This window comes from Chiroxiphia lanceolata, chromosome Z (assembly GCF_009829145.1).
Source record: "Chiroxiphia lanceolata isolate bChiLan1 chromosome Z, bChiLan1.pri, whole genome shotgun sequence".
NCBI lineage: Eukaryota > Metazoa > Chordata > Aves > Passeriformes > Pipridae > Chiroxiphia > Chiroxiphia lanceolata.
In genome coordinates, this window is record NC_045671.1 from 56,986,436 (window position 1) to 57,006,249 (window position 19,814).

The 19,814-nt window shown below is 38.9% G+C and overlaps 1 protein-coding gene across 3 annotated transcripts in view; it reads right to left on the reverse strand.

Annotated features, from left to right (window-relative positions):
- The window catches only part of DTWD2 (DTW domain containing 2), a 77,280-nt gene that overhangs the window by 24,320 nt on the left and 33,146 nt on the right, over positions 1 to 19,814 (reverse strand). For 2 of the 3 annotated variants that reach the window (XM_032676003.1, XM_032676005.1), the window contains one exon: positions 5,775 to 5,964. In XM_032676003.1, the coding sequence (XP_032531894.1) occupies positions 5,775 to 5,964 (190 nt within the window). Of the gene's footprint in view, positions 1 to 5,774; positions 5,965 to 19,064; positions 19,337 to 19,814 lie in introns of those variants that run through there. The other variant, XM_032676004.1, reaches the window with a different exon arrangement.

Sequence of the window (19,814 nt, forward strand, 5' to 3'; positions counted from 1 at the left end):
ATTCTACATTCACTTAGAATTATTTATTGATACCTGTACATTAATTCTGCCCCACCCCCAAAATTCTCAAAATCACATGTGATTTGACTGGGGTGATGGGAGCTACTCTAGAACCTGGGCAGGCACAGTCCCTTTGGCATCACCATGGCACAGTGTACCTCCTGGTGCCACTGCTGCTCAGTCTTGTCTGGCACACTGACACACCCCAAGCATCGTTTCTGATGCAAAACTACCATTACCTAGAACTGCACTACTACTGCAGCTCTCAGGGGACACAGAAAGTTATTCTGTTTGATAGAAGGACAAAAACAAAAGAGAAGCAAAAAGCAAGAACCCAAACTTCAAGCTTGACCAAACATTAAGGACTCAGTCCAAATGCCTCTTAAACACAGAGGTTTGGGCTATTGATGACCTCTCAAGGAAGCCTGTTCCAGTGTTTTACCACCCTCTCAGTAAAGAAATCCTTCCTGATGTCCAGTCTGAACCTCCACTGGTGCAGCTTTGAGCCATTCTCACATGTCCTGTCACTAGACCCCAGAGAGGAGAAATCAGTACCTCCCTCTCTGCATCCTCGTCGCCAGGAAGCTACAGAGAGCGATGAGGTCACCCCTCAGCCTCCTTTTCTCCACATTAGACAAGTCCAAAGTCTCAGCCTCTCCTCAGAGGAAATACCTTCTAGCCCTCTCACCAGGTTGGCTGCCCTCCTCTGGAGGCGTTCAAGGACCTTCATATACTCTCCCAGTGGTGGGGTCCAGTACTGAGCAAAGCTCCAGATGAGGCCGCATCAACGCTGAACATACTGGGACAATGCCCTCTCTTGACCCGCTGGCCACAATATGTTTGATGTGCCCAGGATGCAGTTTGCCCTCTCAGCTGCCTGGGAACACCGTTGACTTTCCCTGAGTCTGCTGCTGACCAGCATACCCACGTCGCTTTCTGCAGGGCTGCTCTGCAGCCACTCCTCTTCCAGTTGAGACCTGTGCCAGGAGTTATTCCCTCCTAGCTGCACTGGTTCAGTTTCATGCACTGATGTGGGCCTAGTGCTCTAATCAATCCAGATCCCTCTGCAAAGCCTCTTGTCCTTCAAGAGAGTCAACAAAACCTTCCACTTTGGTATCATCAGAAAATTTGCTAATGTGGCATTCAACTCCTGAATCTAGATCATGAATCAAAATATTGAACAGCACAGGGGCGAGGATGGAGCCCTGAGGGCACTGCTGGTGATGGCTCACCAGCCAGATGTGGCCATTCACTGGAACCCTCTGAGTCCTGCCATCCAGCTGGCTCTTCACCCAGCACACTATGAACCCACCTAGCCACAGCTGGACAACTTGTAAAGCCTCTTCTCCCAAGCAACTAGTGATTGGACAAGGGGAAACAGCCTCAAGTTGCATCAAGGGACATTCAGGCTAGATATTAGAAAAAAGTTATTCACTGAAAGAATGGGGAAGGTGACGGGGTCATCATCCCTGGAAGCGTCCAAAAAATAGGGAGATTATGGCACTTCATGATATGTTTTAGTGGGCACAGTGGTATTCAGTCAAAGATCGGACTTGATGATCTTGGAGTTCATTTGCAACTTTAATGATTTCATGGTTCTGTGATGTCCCAGCAATCCTTTTCCACTCCAGACTAGCAAGTCTAGTGTGGCTGTCAGTAAGTCAATTTTTTCAATCTTTTTTTTGGTGCTGAAGGAGTAAAAGGACAAACTGAGTTTTTTAGCCATCTGTTCCCACAATGCTCTGCTTATCTCCTCATAAACAGAAGCAGCTTCACCCCCAGCAGTCTGTGATTGCTTCACACAATACACCACCACACCAATAGTGCCAACAATGCCTGCTGTGCAAACCAGGCACTCATTCCCTCAAACTAATTGTGTCAACTCCTCCCAGTTAACTTTCTCTGTATCCCAGAATACTTTCTCCATATCACCTCTGTTAAATATTTTAGGTTCATAAATATATTTCCTCTGGGGCTTTCTGGAAGACTTCAATTGAAATATCTTCAAATATTTTTTTCAAAGGAAAATGCTCTGCTCTAGCTATTAATTAAAAGAGGGTTTTTTTGAAGATCTAGAGATTTTAATACTAATTTGAAACAAAGTTTATTAAAATATCCTGCAGTATCTTTAAAATCATTCAACATAGCAATTTTTATTACCCAAAATCAGCAAAGCTGTGAAGGAACAAAATTAAATGTTTCTTTCAATGCTTCCAATATATTGTGTCTTTGTTGTATATCTTGCAATTAAGAGTTGCTAATCTCTTCATTACTAAAATAGCTCTTTCCTACCTCCAGAATATTGATTAAAAGCTCCAATCACTATTTATTGAATAATTTTAGTTTCTTTTTAAATCACAGATAATGCCTGCAGGAATCAATCCTCTTCTCCTTGAATATCCCCTTCATTTAGCTATTGTCATGTCCATCTTATCTTCTTTCTGGGACCAATGTCTGCCTTCTTATATTTCAAATATAATGATACTCTACTCATTTTCATCTCACAAAACTGCATTGTCAAATCCAAAGTTTCAAGATATGATCAACAAAAACTCCATTGAAACAGAGAACCATTTACAAAATATTTAAATATGAACTATAATGTAGAAAACAATAAATAATAAAAAGCCAGTAAAACCCTACAATGTTGGCCATGGTGTTTAGCTCAATCAGAAAGGTGAAACTCTATCACAGGGTGAACAAAATCCAGTCTGTAAGTGTGCTGGTGTTTGCTTGAAGGCAGTTTTATTATAACCTTTTAGCACCTGACTGCTAATTTTAACTACTTAGAAGTTATAGTGGATTCCACAAGTGCCTCTAGTTCATTTCAGCACAAAATAACCAAACTTAGTGTAATACACAGTTGTGTACGCAGCTCTTAAATGCAGTCTTTGCACTGCTCCACGCTCAGCTGGTGCCTCTGCTGAGCACCACCTGTCTCACAGGTGCCTGCAGCACAAGTTATGACTTAGCACAGGACAGCAGAAAGCAAGCTGAAATAACAATCAAACCACTAAGTATAATTTTTAAACTTGATCTAAGAGACTAAAGCCAGTCAGGTCACACTTCATCATACGAAAAACATTTTTTTTCCTGCAGGAAGCTATTTCTGCGTATGGGAACAATGTCATTGAAACAGCTCCATGTGATTTGAATCATAGCAAGTATCAACTAGCATATAAAAATAAAAATCAAACCAAATATTGATTTTAGCTGTCATAGATTTAGTAATAAGAAACCCATCCATCATATTTTTAAAAAATTAATACTTGTGTTAACCCAATACTTCAAGAGTCACTGTACTTTTCATTTTAACTAAGACTTTAAACCCCTTAAAACAAGAGTTGCAATGCAATTCCAATAAAAAAGAAGGGTAAGGAGAGTCAAATACTTTTTTCCTTAAAAAAAAAAAAGGACCAGATAAAAAGTACCGTGTTAATTAATAACTGCAACTGAAATAGAGAATTCAAGTACGCACAAAGAAGCAAATCTCCTAACAATGTTTCTGATATTACTGCTCTCTGCTCATGTTTTCCCCAAGAGCTTTAAGTATGACCCTTCGCATCACTGTTTCATAAACCAATGCCTCTGAACTTTTTCAGAAAGCAAGTCTGTGACTCACCCAGTGCCAAACTATATCTGATATTTCACTTTTGCAAAGTCTTAAACCCTGTACAGAGGTTTACACTGCAGGGAGGGAAGGCACAGGGTACTCTGTTAACAATTTCCATCTGCAAGACAGATTCTCAGGGCTGTCAGGTAGTTACATGGTTTTATCCATGTTCATGTACAGAGGTTTAACATTTTTTGCTACACCTCATTTGCTCCTATAGCCATGAAATTTTGTACAAAACAGGATACAAAAAACAGTTATGGGCAAATTAAGTGTCTATAAAATCCTATGTAGATGTGATTCCTACCTAATCTTTCTGGTGTAATAAACTCCCGTGGTAGGAATACATTTGTTTGTAAACAGGAAATGCTTTTTCATTTGCTGTAGTAGACAAATACATTTGAATATCTTGATGAAATCTCCTGTAATAGTAAAGTAAATCTAAAGTAAAGTAATAAACTGGAGTTTATGAGATTTTTAAAGTATTTATTATTTATATATTTAATAGCTGTATTAAATAAGGTTTCATGCACCATAGTTAATACTACTGCTCATTTTCCCAAGAGCTTTTGGAGTAGTGTCTTACTTTACCTCCATTACATTATTTTTACTTGTTCTATCACTTCAAAGTCTTTTTCAGTTTCATTTTGCATTAGGCAGGATTTCATAATTTTAAAAGCATCATTTGTATGTAAAAGGATCCATAATTTTGCTGTCCATTATTTTAATAAAATAAACATTTTAACAGCCTCAGAGATACTAATTACATTTTATACTCCACTACAAGGCCTAAAAATATTTTAGGTAGGTAAAATGCCAAAATACTAATGGTTTTAGAACACATCCCTTTGACTTTCAGCAAATGCTCAGACCACATGAGCATTTATGTAGCTCATGTACTTAACAGCATTGGTTTAAGTAACCTTTTTACCAGGATCATAACAACACATACACATACACAGCACATGTTGTTACCATAACTGTTGTGCTAAGACTGATACTGAGATTTAGGTAAGAGACTACTTTAAACCAATTGCTTCAAAACTGTCTCGAAGACATATCCATAATCAGGAAAACAGCCCTCTCAAGTGCAACACAGCTATAATTTTAGGACTCCAAGTGTCAACACTTGAAAATGGAATTAAACACTGGAGTCTCTTCAAACTTGACAGTTATCACCTTCAATATTTGACTACTATCTCATCTAGCTCTGCAATACTTCTCGTCTTTTCTCCACCGTGAAGAGAAGGCTCAGTATTACAGTACTTTAAGGGTATCTACAAAGAGTAGATTCTCACTTCACAAGGAGCCTCATGGAAAGGACAAGTGGCAGCTGGCACAAGTTGCACTGGTAGGAGTTTCATCTAAATATAAATTATTTTTTTACAGTGAGAACAATCAAATGCTGGAACAACCTCCTCAGAGCAGTGATGGAGTACCCATCATTGGACAAAGTGGTGCACAATCTCATTCAGGCTTCCCTTCCCACAAAAGGGTGAAGCAGATGATCCTCTGAGATTTCTTCCAACCTGGGCCATTCTATGGTTCTGCAGTTATAGTCCAGGAGTTCCCATGTCAAAGAAAATACCATAGCATAAAGACAAGCAATCCTAGTCTTATGGAAATACTTAAGAAATAGATACAAAATTATTGTTCATACAACCCAGAGGGCAGTATTTGCCAACCATTTGCCAAGAAAGTTTTTAGTATGGTGGAGACCACACATTGGGGAAGAGTGTGACATTTTTATAAGAAGCTACAAAATTCTACTTTCAGCTTTCCTATTACTGCAATGAAAAATACTTATGCAGGGGAAAAGAAATGCTTATTTCAATCAAGAAATGTTATTTCAATCTGTATGTTCTAACATCTTAGACAACATGCTACAATTTTCTACACAAATCAGTTTTCAATTTGCAAAACAATGATTCTCTATGAAGTAAGATACACTGACTCAGAACAAATTTCAAGTGGGGAAGTGAAAACCCTCAATATTTACAATCATCTTTCTTACAGTCTTACAGATTGCTTTATATAATTGTTGAAGCTGTCATTCTATTGCCAGCTGGTTACAGCCTCAAAAAACCACTCCCTTCTGGCTGACCAAAGCAAGCATCTACCAGACAAAATTAATTTTTTTATTTTACATTTTTTAACTCACCTGCTTGGGAAGACGAAAGAGAGAATTTTTGTAAAATATATCTTTAGCCTGGCTCCATGTTCCATCAATGATGATCATAACAGATGAACTAGGAGACATCACTGCAACTTCTTCCAAATTGGTTGCTTCAGCTCCAGGATATAAAATTAGAGTATTGGGATTCCTGCACACGGTTGCTAATTCAGGATACCTTCCACGCACAAAAACAAAATTAAAATAATTATTGAAAGTTTTCATGACAGACACATACTTGCAGATACTCTAAGTTACTAGCTCCCACTCATTTTCCCCAAATTTTACTTAAAATGTCCCTTTCTCAGGTACCACTTTCTTTTTCCAACAACTCAGAAGTTGTTGGTTCTCTATCCTGTGAAGAGGGAAAAAACACACAAAAGTAATCAATGAAATCCTGATAAAGCAATATATCAGGAATATTTTCCAGCACTTTAATCACTAAGTCTAACGTCTATTAGAACCAAAGATGTTTTGAATTGTTTACAAAAATTAAACATGTATCTAGCAAAATTTGTTCAAGCATCAAGCACTTGGCATAAAAGTACTTCAAACATCCCATTTTGAACCTTGTATATACAAAGAACATTAGCAATTCATGGTCCATGCCTACAAGATATTTTGGAAAATTCTATAATCTCAATTTATCTTTTTTTTAATTACTACTCCTATTAACTATTACAAATTTTTACATTCTCTTCTTCCCTCCTCTTGGCTTCTACATTTGCAATAATATCACAGGAATCATCATCATGGCTAGGATTTGCGATTTGGGAAGGGCTCTACCCACATTTGCTACAAGCGCTCTGGTGGCTGAAGAAGTCAATGCGAGATAGACAAGTCCGGTTGGAAAAGGCACAGCAGAAATACTCCTTAGGTGGTACATTCTGCAAGACACGATTTTTTCTGCATTGTCTTTTCTCCTCGAGAGTGACCCTGTGTGCGTTCTCAAAAGAAGCAGCGGCGTTATAGATGGTGTGTCTCCACATATTTGAAAACACAATTTTATGAGTGTTAGGTTCAGGCAGGATTGCACTACCTGAGACATTGAGATCCTGAGATTAAGCCTCATAGTTCTGTTGGTGTCTGCTGTGTGTGGGTGGAGAAGGCCAGGGGGTGGCTGGGCTCCTTCTTTTCCCCCTCCGGGCTGGGGGGGAGAGGGAAGCCCTGCGGCCCCACCAACTCTGCCTAGGCCAGAGTTGAAGGCAGCATTGAAGTGAGTGTTTGTGAGGGATGCAACTCACAAACAACTGGTAAGTGGGAGAGAGAGAGAGAGAGAGAGGCAGGCCTTGCAGCTATGCCCTCTTCTTCCCCCCCCTTTTGCAGCCAGGCTGCAGAAGGGGGCTGTTTTTTCCCCTCTTGCTGTTTAGTGGGAGTGGATGCAAGGCTCAGCATTTAAGCTGAGCCAAGAGACGGGTCGGAGGAGAAGGTTTGGCGCTCGGGAGAAGAATCCCAGGCGAAATTGCAGACGGACCAAGAGCTTGGGAGTTGCCCTGCCGAAGCTGATCAGGGGCAGCCGAAAACTGACTTCCTGTAGGAATCAACATTCCAGGATGTGTACGTTGATAAACTATACTACAGCAGCCTACGAATCGAGGTATGAGACTGAGAGGGAGAGATCACACAGCAGAAATGACACAGACTGAGGAGAAAGGACTCAAAGCTACTTTCTTGGACTTTGTGAGGAGAAAAACTGCAGTAAACAGCTGAAGGTTGGTTAGGGAGTGTTCAGGAGCCCAGAACACTCCCATGAGAGAGAGACTGTTACGCAGCAGCCTTGAAAGGCTTCTCCTGGTCTAAAGTTAAAGGGAGGGGCTTAAAGGACTGATAGAAGTGTAATGTAATATATATATATAGTTGCCTTTAGTTTGTATAGTATTTATTTGTGTAAATAAATGTATATACTTCCCCCTTCCCCTACAGAAGCCTCTGGCCTGAAAGTTTCTCTTCGGTGTTGGGATAAATTGTAGAAGGGGTGGGGGGAAGCCTGGAAATTGGATTCTGGATTTCTAATGTGGCTCAAACTGCCACAAGAACCATATAGGAAGTATCTGAAATGAAAGTGGAACTGAATTAAGTGTACCAATAAGCCCAGAGATAGTATTTCACTACCTGACTATCCTCACTGCCAGCTCTCTCCCTCCAGCAAACAGTCCAGACTGATTCAACATTATCTGCTTCATTATTGTCAACTTTATTTGAAAAAAAAAAAAGAGAAAGAAAAGAAAAAGAGTAATGATCTTTCCTTCTAAAATTAATGGGAAAAGAATTGTAAATAGAGACAGGAAATCTGAAAGATAAGTCTCTGGAAAGCACATGGAAACTTCCCTGCCCACTGGTTTTTTACACCTTACTTACATTATGATAATTTGGTATCACCTTAGTTTAACCAAGACTCTTGTCACACAAGCAAGGGGTCATCTCATTACAGGCTATCTAGCACTCAAGGCTTAAATCTAGAAAACTGGTCATTATTTTCATGTTTGTCTTGAGAACCCAAATGTTCAAAGAGCTAAGTACTCTAATTCTCGGATAGAATAGATTTTAAATCATTAACACTCTTAGAGGATTAAAAAAATATAAAAATAATGAATTCTTTACACTAATCCAAACCCAAAGCAATCACGAAGCACCAAAAGTTCATATTACAAAAACTACAACTGAAGTTCTAGTCTTCAAAATACAGGTTTTCAATGCATACTCCGCCAAGAATCATAGAATCCTCATAGAATCATATAATGGCTTGGGTTGGAAAGGACCTTAAAGATCACCTGGTTCCAAACCCCTGCCATGGGCAGGGACACCTTTCAATAGACCAGGTTGCTCAGACCCCCATCCAACCTGGCCTTGAACACTTCCAGAGATGGGGCATCCACAACTTCCCTGGGAAACCTGTTCCAGTGCCTCCCCACCATCACAGTGAAGAATTTCTTCCTAGTATCTAACCTAAACCTACTCTCTTTCAGTTTGAAGCCATTCTCCCTTGTCTTGTCCCTTGTAAATAGTCTCTCTATATCTTTCTTGTAGGCTGTCTTCAGGTACTGGAAGGCCACAATTAGGTCACCCCAAAGCTTCCTCTTATCCAGGCCAAACAATTGCAATTCTCCTAGTCTTTCCTCACAAGAGAAGTGCTCCATCCCTCTGTTTATCTTGGTGGCCCAGTCCTTTCAATTTACAACAGTTTATATTCAAAAGCAAAGGCAGGGGACTGGTTCAAACAAATTTTGTGAAGTTGTCCCACAAGTTTAACCTAAAGTTTGAGGGCTGATAATGCCATAAGAACTCCCAACACTTTACAAATTAGTAGGAGTTGCTGCTGTCTTCAGAGAGTTTACTCTCCATGGACTTAATCCTAGAGTGGCATTCAGCACATAAAGAGTTATTTAGTGCTCTTTCCCTTCATGGCACAAGGTACTCAGAAATACATTGCTGTGCAACCCCTTTTAGGTTATGGTTCACACTGACATTAGTAGCTTTATTAAAACACGTCTTGCATTCATAAAAAACACTTGTTCTTCTCTCACTGGAACAGCACAGGAAGAATGAGTGAAACATAATCATCTAATGAGTTGCTTAAAAAATAATTGTTTGTATAAAACAAGTTAAAAAAATTGTTTATATATCAATATATTTCTATATAGATACATTCTGTTAATTCCACTGCAGGCTTTGCATTTGCTGGGTTTTAAAGTTTGCTTCCTGTTAGTTTGTTACTGACATGTAGCACAACTAGACTTTTTCTACTCATATAGTACCACCATTGTGAATTTGTTCCCTCAAACAGTTTTTATGTTCATCCTTCAGTTGCATTTAATTAGATCTGTGAAACAAATGAAAACTCTCAGTAGAAGACTAAATTTGTATCTGATCAATTATAGATAATTTCATACACATGGGTTTTCTTGCATTTCTTATGCAAAAAAGCATGCATCTTATGGCATGCATAGTTTCATGTCACATTTGTGACTTTGAACACAGCAAAATATAACATGCCTGTCATCAAGACATGTAGCTTTGGCAGTGCAGATAAGGAATGATACAAGACAGAGGGTAGAGACACTCAATCTCCACAACTGAGTTTGCCCACTAGTTTATAACAACCTGGATTCAGGAAATTTCAGTGAAAAAAGTTCCTACTTTACTTTTATTTCTTCTCACCTGTGTTCTGAACACTGACATTTCCCACCACCTTTGAAACCTCAGCCTCACGTGTAAATGCTTGGATGTGACTGTGGCCCAACACCAGCAAACAAGTCCAAGGCAATATCGAGGCTGGGCATGGTAAAGGGGCACAGTAGAAAGCCCAGGGGGCTGAACTGGGAGAAGAAGAAGAGAGTGAAGAGCAGTGTTGCTGGTCAGTGTTGGAGACTACTTTTTACATCCTATTCCACATCTTAGCCCTAAATCTTTACATACTGCTTTTTTAGAAGCCTTTCTTAGTGTGAAAAACATTACCAGCTTCAGAGAACTAATGGGGACTTTTATCTTATCTTCCATTTCAGTCAGAACAGCCACGCTGATGGCAAACTCATTGAAGCCACCAAATTTCAAGTAGAGACTGAGAAGCTGAATTTCTAAAAAAGTACTTTTCTTCCTACAGATCAGAGGTTGACTTTTAAAGAATTTAAAATTCTGTATCAGCCAGGGTAAAAAAGAGAGAGAACATTGTCACATGAGAAACAAAAGAAGGTCTTAAACAGTCTGTTTCCCCTGAGTGACAATGTGAACTTACTTCTTAATTTAGGTACTGTACTACAGTGTATTTCCAGACTCTGTAGGCTTTAGAATTACTTTGTTTTCAAGCTACTTCACAAATAACTTTTTTCATTCAAAGAGTGGATCACAAAGAATTTCAAATACAAAAATTGTCCTATGATAACTTAAAAGCCATGAAGACAATCAACTAAGAACAGTCTTCATTTACTTTGTTACACGTATTCATGCACTATTACAAACACTTATCAAAAGCTTAATGTAGATTTGTTATGATTAAGACTTGGAAGCCACGAATCTCCATCCTAAAGTAACAATCTCAAAAGAATATAGCAAATCTCTGATAAAATTAGGAATATACACAATTTGCTCATACATACGTAACAAGAAAAAAAATATGTAACATTCCACCCTTAGCCAAAGCAATCATACAGCATGAGTTATTCTTTCAGAAATATTATTCTCTCTATAAATATATATATGTATGTATATATATGCTATATACATAAACTATATAAACTACAAGAGTTTATAATAGTTTTTAGTTGATGTCATCTGAAAGGACCTGATAATGAATGTGACGTAGTTGCCTGTAAAGGCATGATTTAGGTTTCTTAATTAGTATAAGTGAGTACTAAGCAATACAAACCCTGAGATTAGCTCAGTTGGTTAGAGCACAGTGCTAATAATGCCAAGGTTGTGGGTTTGATTCCCACAGGGGCCATTCACTTACAAGTTGGATTCAATGGTCCTTGAGGGTCCCTTCCAACTCAGAATATTCTGTGATTATGTGAAAAATAATTACTAAAATGCGATTTAAGTGATGGAAGTGACACTTGGTAGGAATTAAAGGGACTTTAAATTATATGTGCTGGATGTTAAAGAAAAAGAGCTTACTTGAAAAATACACTCAGGTAAAAGGAAGCTTTACTTCTTCTGAAGCCTGCAAAGCAGAGCAAGATTTGTTCTTTTCTCTGTGTGTCTCCAAGTAAAAACTAAGGAACAAAAGATTAAAGTGAGGGCATATGAAGAATCAGATGGTTTGGATTTTTCTTTTTTAACCAAGACAACAGAATTCTAAAAACAAAAGCTATTCACAGAATTGATGGGCAATACTACAAATAAGTATGAACTAGCCTGCAAACCAGAGAAAGAATTAGTAATAAATAAAATTAGCAATAAGTAGAATCTCAAAAATCATATTTCACAGTCAACTTTTTCAATGGAATAATGTGGGCAACACCAGCAGCATCAACCCACAAGTCAGCTCATACATTAGAATACAGACCACCTCAAAAAGTCCTCTGCTGCAATTAAAATGCAATGTTCTTTCCTGTACACACACACAAAAAAAACCCCCACAAAATTCTGCAGAAAGTGCACTAGCAAAAACAACAAGAGAGATGAAACTAACTTATTCTGCACATCCATAGAGGACAAGAAAAGAAATAATAACTGCAGCAATAAAGATGCAAACTAAACAGGAACAAAACACCTCAGGCATTCTGATGGTAATAAGTTACGTTCATATGTTCAAACAGATCTACAGAGAATTCTGCAGACTCTCCTGTAAGCGCTATTAATACCAGGCCTACTTGCAGCTGATATCACTTTCGCAGGAGAGTAACTATTGGTATCTTGATTATCTTTTTATCCCTACTTCTCCAACTATGCTGCTACATATAGCAGCATTTGTTGTGTATATACATCAAATATACATAGCATCAGTTTGATGATACCAAACTGAGTGGGCAAGTGGACACTTTGGAAGAGAGTGTCATCTTGCAGGAAGACCTGGACAGGCTGAAAGAGTGGGCTAACAAGAACCATATGAAGTTCAACAGCGACAACTATAAGGTCTTGGACTTAGGAAAATATAATCCATGAGTGCAGCATGGGCTGGGATCCAGCCGGCTGGGGAGAAGCTATGTGAAATGCAACATGGAGGTCCCGGTGGACAACAAGTTTAGTCTGAGTGAACTGTCCTGCTGTGGCAGAGAAAGCCAACAGGATATTGGCTGCATGAACAAGGACACCATCAGCATAGATAGATAAGTAATTATCTCACTCTACTCAGCACTTGTCAGGTTACACCTGGAATACTGTGTTCAGATTTGGTTCCCACAATATAAAAAAGATGTGGACAGGCTGGAGAGGGTCCAGAGAAGGGACACAAAGAACCAGGAGGCCTGCCAGATGGGAAAAGGGTGAGAGAACTGGTTTTTTTTCTGCCTTGAGAAAGAAGGCCTAGGGGAGACCCAATCACTGTGTTTCGGTATTTAAATTGTGCCTACAAAAAAGATGAACATTCTCTTCTTACAAGGAGTCACATGGAAAAGATGAGGGGTACTACATACAAGTTACATCAGGAGAGATTCCAATTGGACAAAAAAGAAAAAAAAATTCACAGCGAAATTAGACATTGCAATAATCTCCCCAAGGAGTGTTGGATTCCCCGAAGTTGGATACTTTTAAGACTTGGCTGAATAGGGTGCTGGGCCATCTTGTCTAGACTGCTTTTGCCAAGAAAGTCTGGACCAGATGATCCTTGAGATCCCCTTCTACCTTGGTATTCTATAATTCTATGGTACATATATAATGAATATCAATGGCCAATGTTGGTCTTTAGCTGATCTTATTCTTAAAACACAATGATTTCAAGTAATTGAAGGAATATCCTCTATACTAACTATGCTTAAGAAATATCATCTGTTCATATATCACAACGTTTGCAGTACTTTCATTAGCAGTTTGCCGACTTCAGAAAATGCTGGAATTCCCAAGAGAAATCAATTTTTATCATTTACAGTTGAAGTAATCCGCTTCAATCCAGTTCTTATTGCAATACCGAAAAATAAGATCAGTCTGAAGATAACCACTTTCTTTCTATAAATACAGCAACACATAATTTCTCATCTGTTAGCCATCTTTCCATGACCAACAGTTAATGTAACGTTCAAGAAGATGATATAATTTAAAAGACATGCCGTAATGTGCAACTATGGACTTGAACTCTTAAAAGAAATACTTGCAATACTTGCTTCTCATATGAACCACTGTTCAGCTTTGGGTTTGGTATGCAGCAGGCATTGAAGGCCTTTATAATCCACTTAGTCTGATAACAATCTCTGCTAGAGCAGAACTATTCAGATGTTTCATTCATGCCTCAATTATATCCAACTGCTTTGTCATAGCAGATTTATACATTCTCTTGATTGTACTTAAGACAAGTAGCATTTCATTATTTCTGGGATCCATGCTCTTGAGATGCATAATTTAGACACTATCTTATCTCATAATCCTGTTTTTGTATCATAAACATTTTTATTACACATGCACAGTCAGTTGCTCTCAAACTCTCTAAGTGGTTTTAGTTCCACAGAGAGGTATTAAACTTTGCCAAGGTGAAAGGCAAGTATTCAAATTTTAAAAATCCAACACTGCCATTTGGTAGCAAACATCACGTTAATGGGAACTTCTCAGTTTTTGTTGTCATTTTTACTATTTCACCTTAGTCATAAGAAGGTACCTTGGCCTTTCTCAATACTCCCGTGCTTGGGAGAATGTAGAAATGCTGATTGCCATAATTCCCATAAGGTAGCAATTCCCATCAAGTAATAAAATGAATAAAAATAAAGGCAACTATCCTCTGTCACTTCCCCATTCAGAAAGATGCCCTTAGGATCAGGACTGAAGCATGAGAGATATCCAGCAAGAGATATCAACCGCTTTTTTATCTACTTTTTTATCATTTATCTACTTTTTTGTAGATAAATGACATTTACTCTCTAATACACTCTGTATTTTTGTTCTTCACTTTTAAATATGTTAATTGCATACACAAATTATCTTTAGTCAAAAGATCAAATAATGACAGATATTTTTAAGGTTTTGAAACCTGTAATTTTATAACTAAATGGTTTAACATTTACTAGGGAAAGAGGTCATAAATACAGCTTATTAAATAACCCTTTTTATTCTATGAAAATATGTATATAAAAAACTTTCCTAGCAAAAGTTCGACTAAGTTCCCCTGTAAAAACAATCATTACTGCCACCTCCAAATAACATTCGCTTTTACAGCATAACATGGAAATAAAACAAAGGTGAGTTTGTACTGGTACCCTAGTGCTTGATATTACTGTGACAAGTGGAGCTGGCCTGCAACATTTAATAAACTACAATAAAAAGGAATAATAGGTAATAGTGGGTTGTTTTTATTGTGTCTTCTATTACTTCAATTTCAATTTACTTCTCCCTTCTCATATACTGTGCTTAAAGCAAAAATAGAACATAAGCTAGTAATAAAAGGAAAACTATTTCCTGCCTGTACTATCAAAGTACATACTTTTCTAGAAAAAATGGTTTTCAACCAATCTCAACATGTAAAAACCTGATTATTCCAACCAGTATGTCCACGATCATATTTGTGACATTGGCAGACTAGTTTTGAAAATGAATGCAATGGTAAGGAGGGGAAGAGGGGAAGGAATTCCTAAAGTTACAGGTCCAGCTTGGTAGGAAACATATATATATATACACACACACATATACACACACACACACATATATACGCACACACCTTAATTCTAGCTCAATGTAAAACAAGAAAACAAAGCAGAGAATTTTACAGAGAAAAGAGTTCAGATCAAAACTTCTAAAAACAGCTAAAATATCGAAGCAAATTAGAAACCGAAGTGCAGGAAATAAACTACGTATTTGAAACAGCAGCAGCAATTATTGTATTTAGAAATGCTATATCACTTTAACATAAATAGCATCCATTACTATTTCTCTGAAAAAGCTGCATGTTTTGCTTCAAGGAAGTAAATGCACCTGTTTCTCATCTCTAATGGCCTAGTGTAATTAACTTCACTATTAACATAAAGCATTCACAACAAATTATTTCCAAGTGAAACAAGGGGAATAAATTACTAATGCCAAGCAACTTCTACTTTTTACTCAAGCTGAAAAAAGAAAAGAAATTCAGTGCAAATTTTGGCGCTAATTCACAAAGCTGTTGCTGAAATGGGCCCAGAGGCATCATCTTGCTAAGGTAAATTCGAACCTCCACATTATCTTACACAGCTGGTAAAGCACAGCTCCTGGTCACTACATTCACTTGCACAGTTCTTTCCCTGCATGAAGCAATAGTGTGCATTTGAAAACAAAAAGTCCATAATATCAAGTCTTTCTCTTCTACCTTCTATGCTTCACTGTGAAGCATAATCTTTAAGAACAGAAACATTAGGAGAAGGATCACGGAATCATAGAATTCTTTACATTTGAAAGGGCCTCAAAGACAATCAAGTCTAATTGGACACACTGCCAACTCCACCACTAAACCATATCCCCAGGTTCCACACCTGCAGGTCTTCTAAGTACCTCCAGGAATGGTGACTCAACCACTTTCCTGGGCAGCCTATTCCAGTGCTTGACCATCCTTTTGGTGAAGAAATTTTCCTAATATCCAATCTAAACCTCTCATGGAAGCACAGCTTGAGGCCATTTCCTCTTATTCTGTCTGTTCATTGTTACCTGGGAGAAGAAACCAACGCCCACCTCAGTACAACCCCTTTTCAGGAAGTTGTAGAGAGCAAGAACATTTCCCCTTATACATCATACGCTGTGTTGGGTTCATGTCAAGGTTTTGGTAGAGAGTAAGCTGCAAGTGTCCCCTGTGGATATGCCTGGAAGTGAGCTGCAACCCATGGACAGCATGCAAACTAAGGCAGAGGAAAAGTATGAGGAGGAAGGAAAGCAACTGCTATGTACTGACTGCAAAGCTGAAGGCTGTAGTATTCAAAGGAAAAATAGCCAGAGAGAATGTTATCCAAATTATATGGAGGAATGTGAAATTTGATATGGTAAAGTACAGTCTCGGATGTAAAACAACACATGTTCAGTTAGCCAGCATTAATTACTCTCATGCACAGAACCAAGAGAAACTGTGACAAGCCAATGATCTCTGGTCATTGTTGACTGAGATAAGCAGAAAAAAAATGTGCTAATTTAGTTTGATAACACAATGACAGCAAAGCACATGAAAAAAAGCTTACCTGAATAAATAGCTTTAAATTTTTTGTTAAGTGGCAAGACTCAGTTATTTGATACAGTAAGAATTTTTCTTTCTCAACAAGAATTAGAAAGTGCCATACCTACTGTATGTAATTGAAACAGGGGGTTAGGCCCAAAAGAGTTAACTAAGAAATTTGGGCCTGCTAACAAGTTACCAACATCCAAAACGATCTGTGCTCGTTCTGTTCTACTTAATGGACCAAAGGCTTAAGAGAATAGTACAAGAACATGTAATAGGCCTAGAGGCAATAAATTAGAAATACAACAGGATCAGGTAGACACTTGAATAGGAGAAATAGGCCTGGAGCCAGGGCTTTTTCCAGGCTTCAGTGAGCGGGACAAGAACAATGGAAGAGAAGAAGAGTCAGGCTGAGGAAGATGAGTTAAAGCCCCCAGACCCACCAAAATTGAGGGCCAGGAGAAGCACCGCCCCAAGCCCCGCCTGAGCTCCACCTATACTCCGCCTATTATTAATATGCATAGATAGATGTTGTAATCACTCGAATATGCATTTAATCGCATCTGAAGATTGTATAAAAATGCTGATTTTGTGTGAAGCCTTTGAGCAAGTTTGTCCAGCGCGAGCTGGCTTGCTCCCAACGCTGAATAAACAAATACCTTGCTGCTTAAAGATAAAAAAGTCTCTGAGCAGTTTCTTGGACCGATTTTTCGGATTCATAATTACCATAAACAACTTTATAAAATCAACAGAAATAAGTTACATTTTACTACTCCAAAACCGAAGTTACAAATTTTTCCAAGTGCTCCAATTAATTTGTGATCCAAACTACTGAACTGTAGCAGAGCTCACAACTATACTGAGATATCACAGAATCACAGGATATTTTGAGTTGGAAAGGACCCACAAGGATCATTGAGTCCAACTCCTGGCCCTGCACAGGACACCCCAAGAATCACACCAGGTGCTGAGAGCGTTGTCCAAACACGTCACGCTTGGGAGGCTCTTCCACTGCTCAATCACCTTCTGGGTGAAAAACTTTCTCCTGATATCCAACCCAGACCTCCCCTGACTCAACTTCATGCTGTTTCCCTGAGTCCTGTCACTGGTCACAAGAGTGAAGAGATTGGTACCTGTCCCTCCACATCCTCCTGAGGATGCTGAAGACCACAATGAGGTCACTCCTCAGTCTCCTCTTCTCCAGGCTGAACACACCAAGTGACCTCAGCTGTTCCTCGTACGGCTTCACCTCAAGGCTCTTCACCATCTTCGTTGCCCCCCTTTGGACACTCTCTAATGGCTTAATGTCTTTCCTATATTACAGTGCCCAAAACTGCCACAATATTCAAGGTGAGGCTGCCCCACTGCAGAGCAGAGTGGGACAATCCCCTCCATCAACTGGCTGGCGATGCTTTGCCTGATGCCCCCCAGGACACAGTTGGCCCTCCTGGCTGCCAGGGCACTGCTGACTCACATTCAACTTGCCATCGACCAGGACCCCCAGGTTCCTTTCCCCAGCAATGCTCTCCGGCCTCTCATTCCCTGGTCTATACACACAGCCAGGGCTGTCCCATCCCAGGTGCAGAATCTGACACTTGACTCCAGAGACTCCACTGTCCTAAATAATGGAGTGGTGGATGCAGAGATATTTGCATCTGTTTTTCTTTAAGTGATCACCCATTAGAACGCATAATTTAATCACAGCATCCGGAATTACCAAAGTGTGAACATTGGCAAGGAGGAAAGGTCTGAGAATAAGATTACCTTTTCAGAAAAATAAACAAAATAAAATAAAGCAAAACCACTCTTCCCAAACAGTCACAAAGTAAAAAATTAAACTCAAAAGCAATAGTGCCAAGGTTGTTTATAAAACTATGATATCAAATTAAAATAATTCAAATTTTTTACATGTTAGACTTCAGAAATAGTTGCTATTGTTGTTCAATATATGCCCAAAATTCCTGTTGAGTGGAACAGTATTATTATACAAAATCAGTTGCCTACAAAATTTTATTAGTAGCCTAAAAAGAGCATCATATTTTATTCATGAATATGAGACTAAAGTTGTTTTTTGCCCTAACATTTCCATAACGAATAGCAAAACTACTGCCGAAATATGCTGCAATTATGAGATACAATCCTAAGAACAATGCTAGGAAAAGGCATTAGCACACTTCTTTCCCCTACCCTGGTTCATTCCACTTTTTTGAAACTTCTATTTATAGCAAGAATCTTAATAGACATCCTTCACATGTAAATGCTTCTGTAACTGCAGTTTCAGAAAATCATACTGCAAGCGTCTATCCAGCAATATAAATTACACCTTAACTCTGTATCCAGGAAAGAATAATTACCCGGGTAAATTAAGACAATAAATACCCCAGCCACCCTTCTATCCTCCCCAAAACCTTTTATTAACTGCTCCTGCTCAAGTATACTAACAATTACATTCCATTTTAAGTGAAGGAAAGAAAACAGCAAATATTAAGAACTCACAAAAAGGCTATTTTTACAATACCACCACTTACATTGTGTTAGTATGTCCTGGTTTTGTCTGTGGTAGTGTTAACTTTCCTCCCAGTGGGTGGTATGGGGCTGTATGTTGGATTAGTGCTGAACACAGGGTTGATAACATAGAGGTTTTTGCTATTGCTGAGCAGAGCTTACACAGAGCAAGGGCCTTTATATGATTTTCATACTGCCACACGGGCAAGGAAGGTGGGAGGTTGGAAGGAGACACAGCTGGGACAGGTGATCCAAAATGATACAATGGATACTCCAGACCGTATGACATCATGCTCAGTCTATAGAGCTGGAGGGAAGAAGGAGGAAGGAGAGATCTGGAGTGATGGCCTTTGTTTTCCCAAGTAACTGTTACACATAATGGGGCCCTGCTCTCCTGGAGAGGCAGAACATCTGCCTGCCCATAGGAAGCAGTGAATTAGATCTTTATTTTTCTTTGCTTGTGTGCACAGCCTTTTCTTTCCCCATTAGACTGTCACTATCTCAATCCAAGAGTTTTCTGGATTTCAGCCCTGTGATTCTCTCCTGATCCTGCTGGTGGGGGAGTAAGGGAGCGGCTGCCTGGGGCTTGGTGTTGGCTGGGGTGAACCACAACAAAGTACTTATGCCAAACTGTTTGGTTTTAGCTTAATCATTTTGGCACATCAAAGATTCATCCAAGTATCTGATACTAATGCAATAAATACCAAAAAAAAGTCACTCTTTTGAGTACTTGGGGAAAAAAAATCCAATTAACCAACAGAACTGGTCTTTTA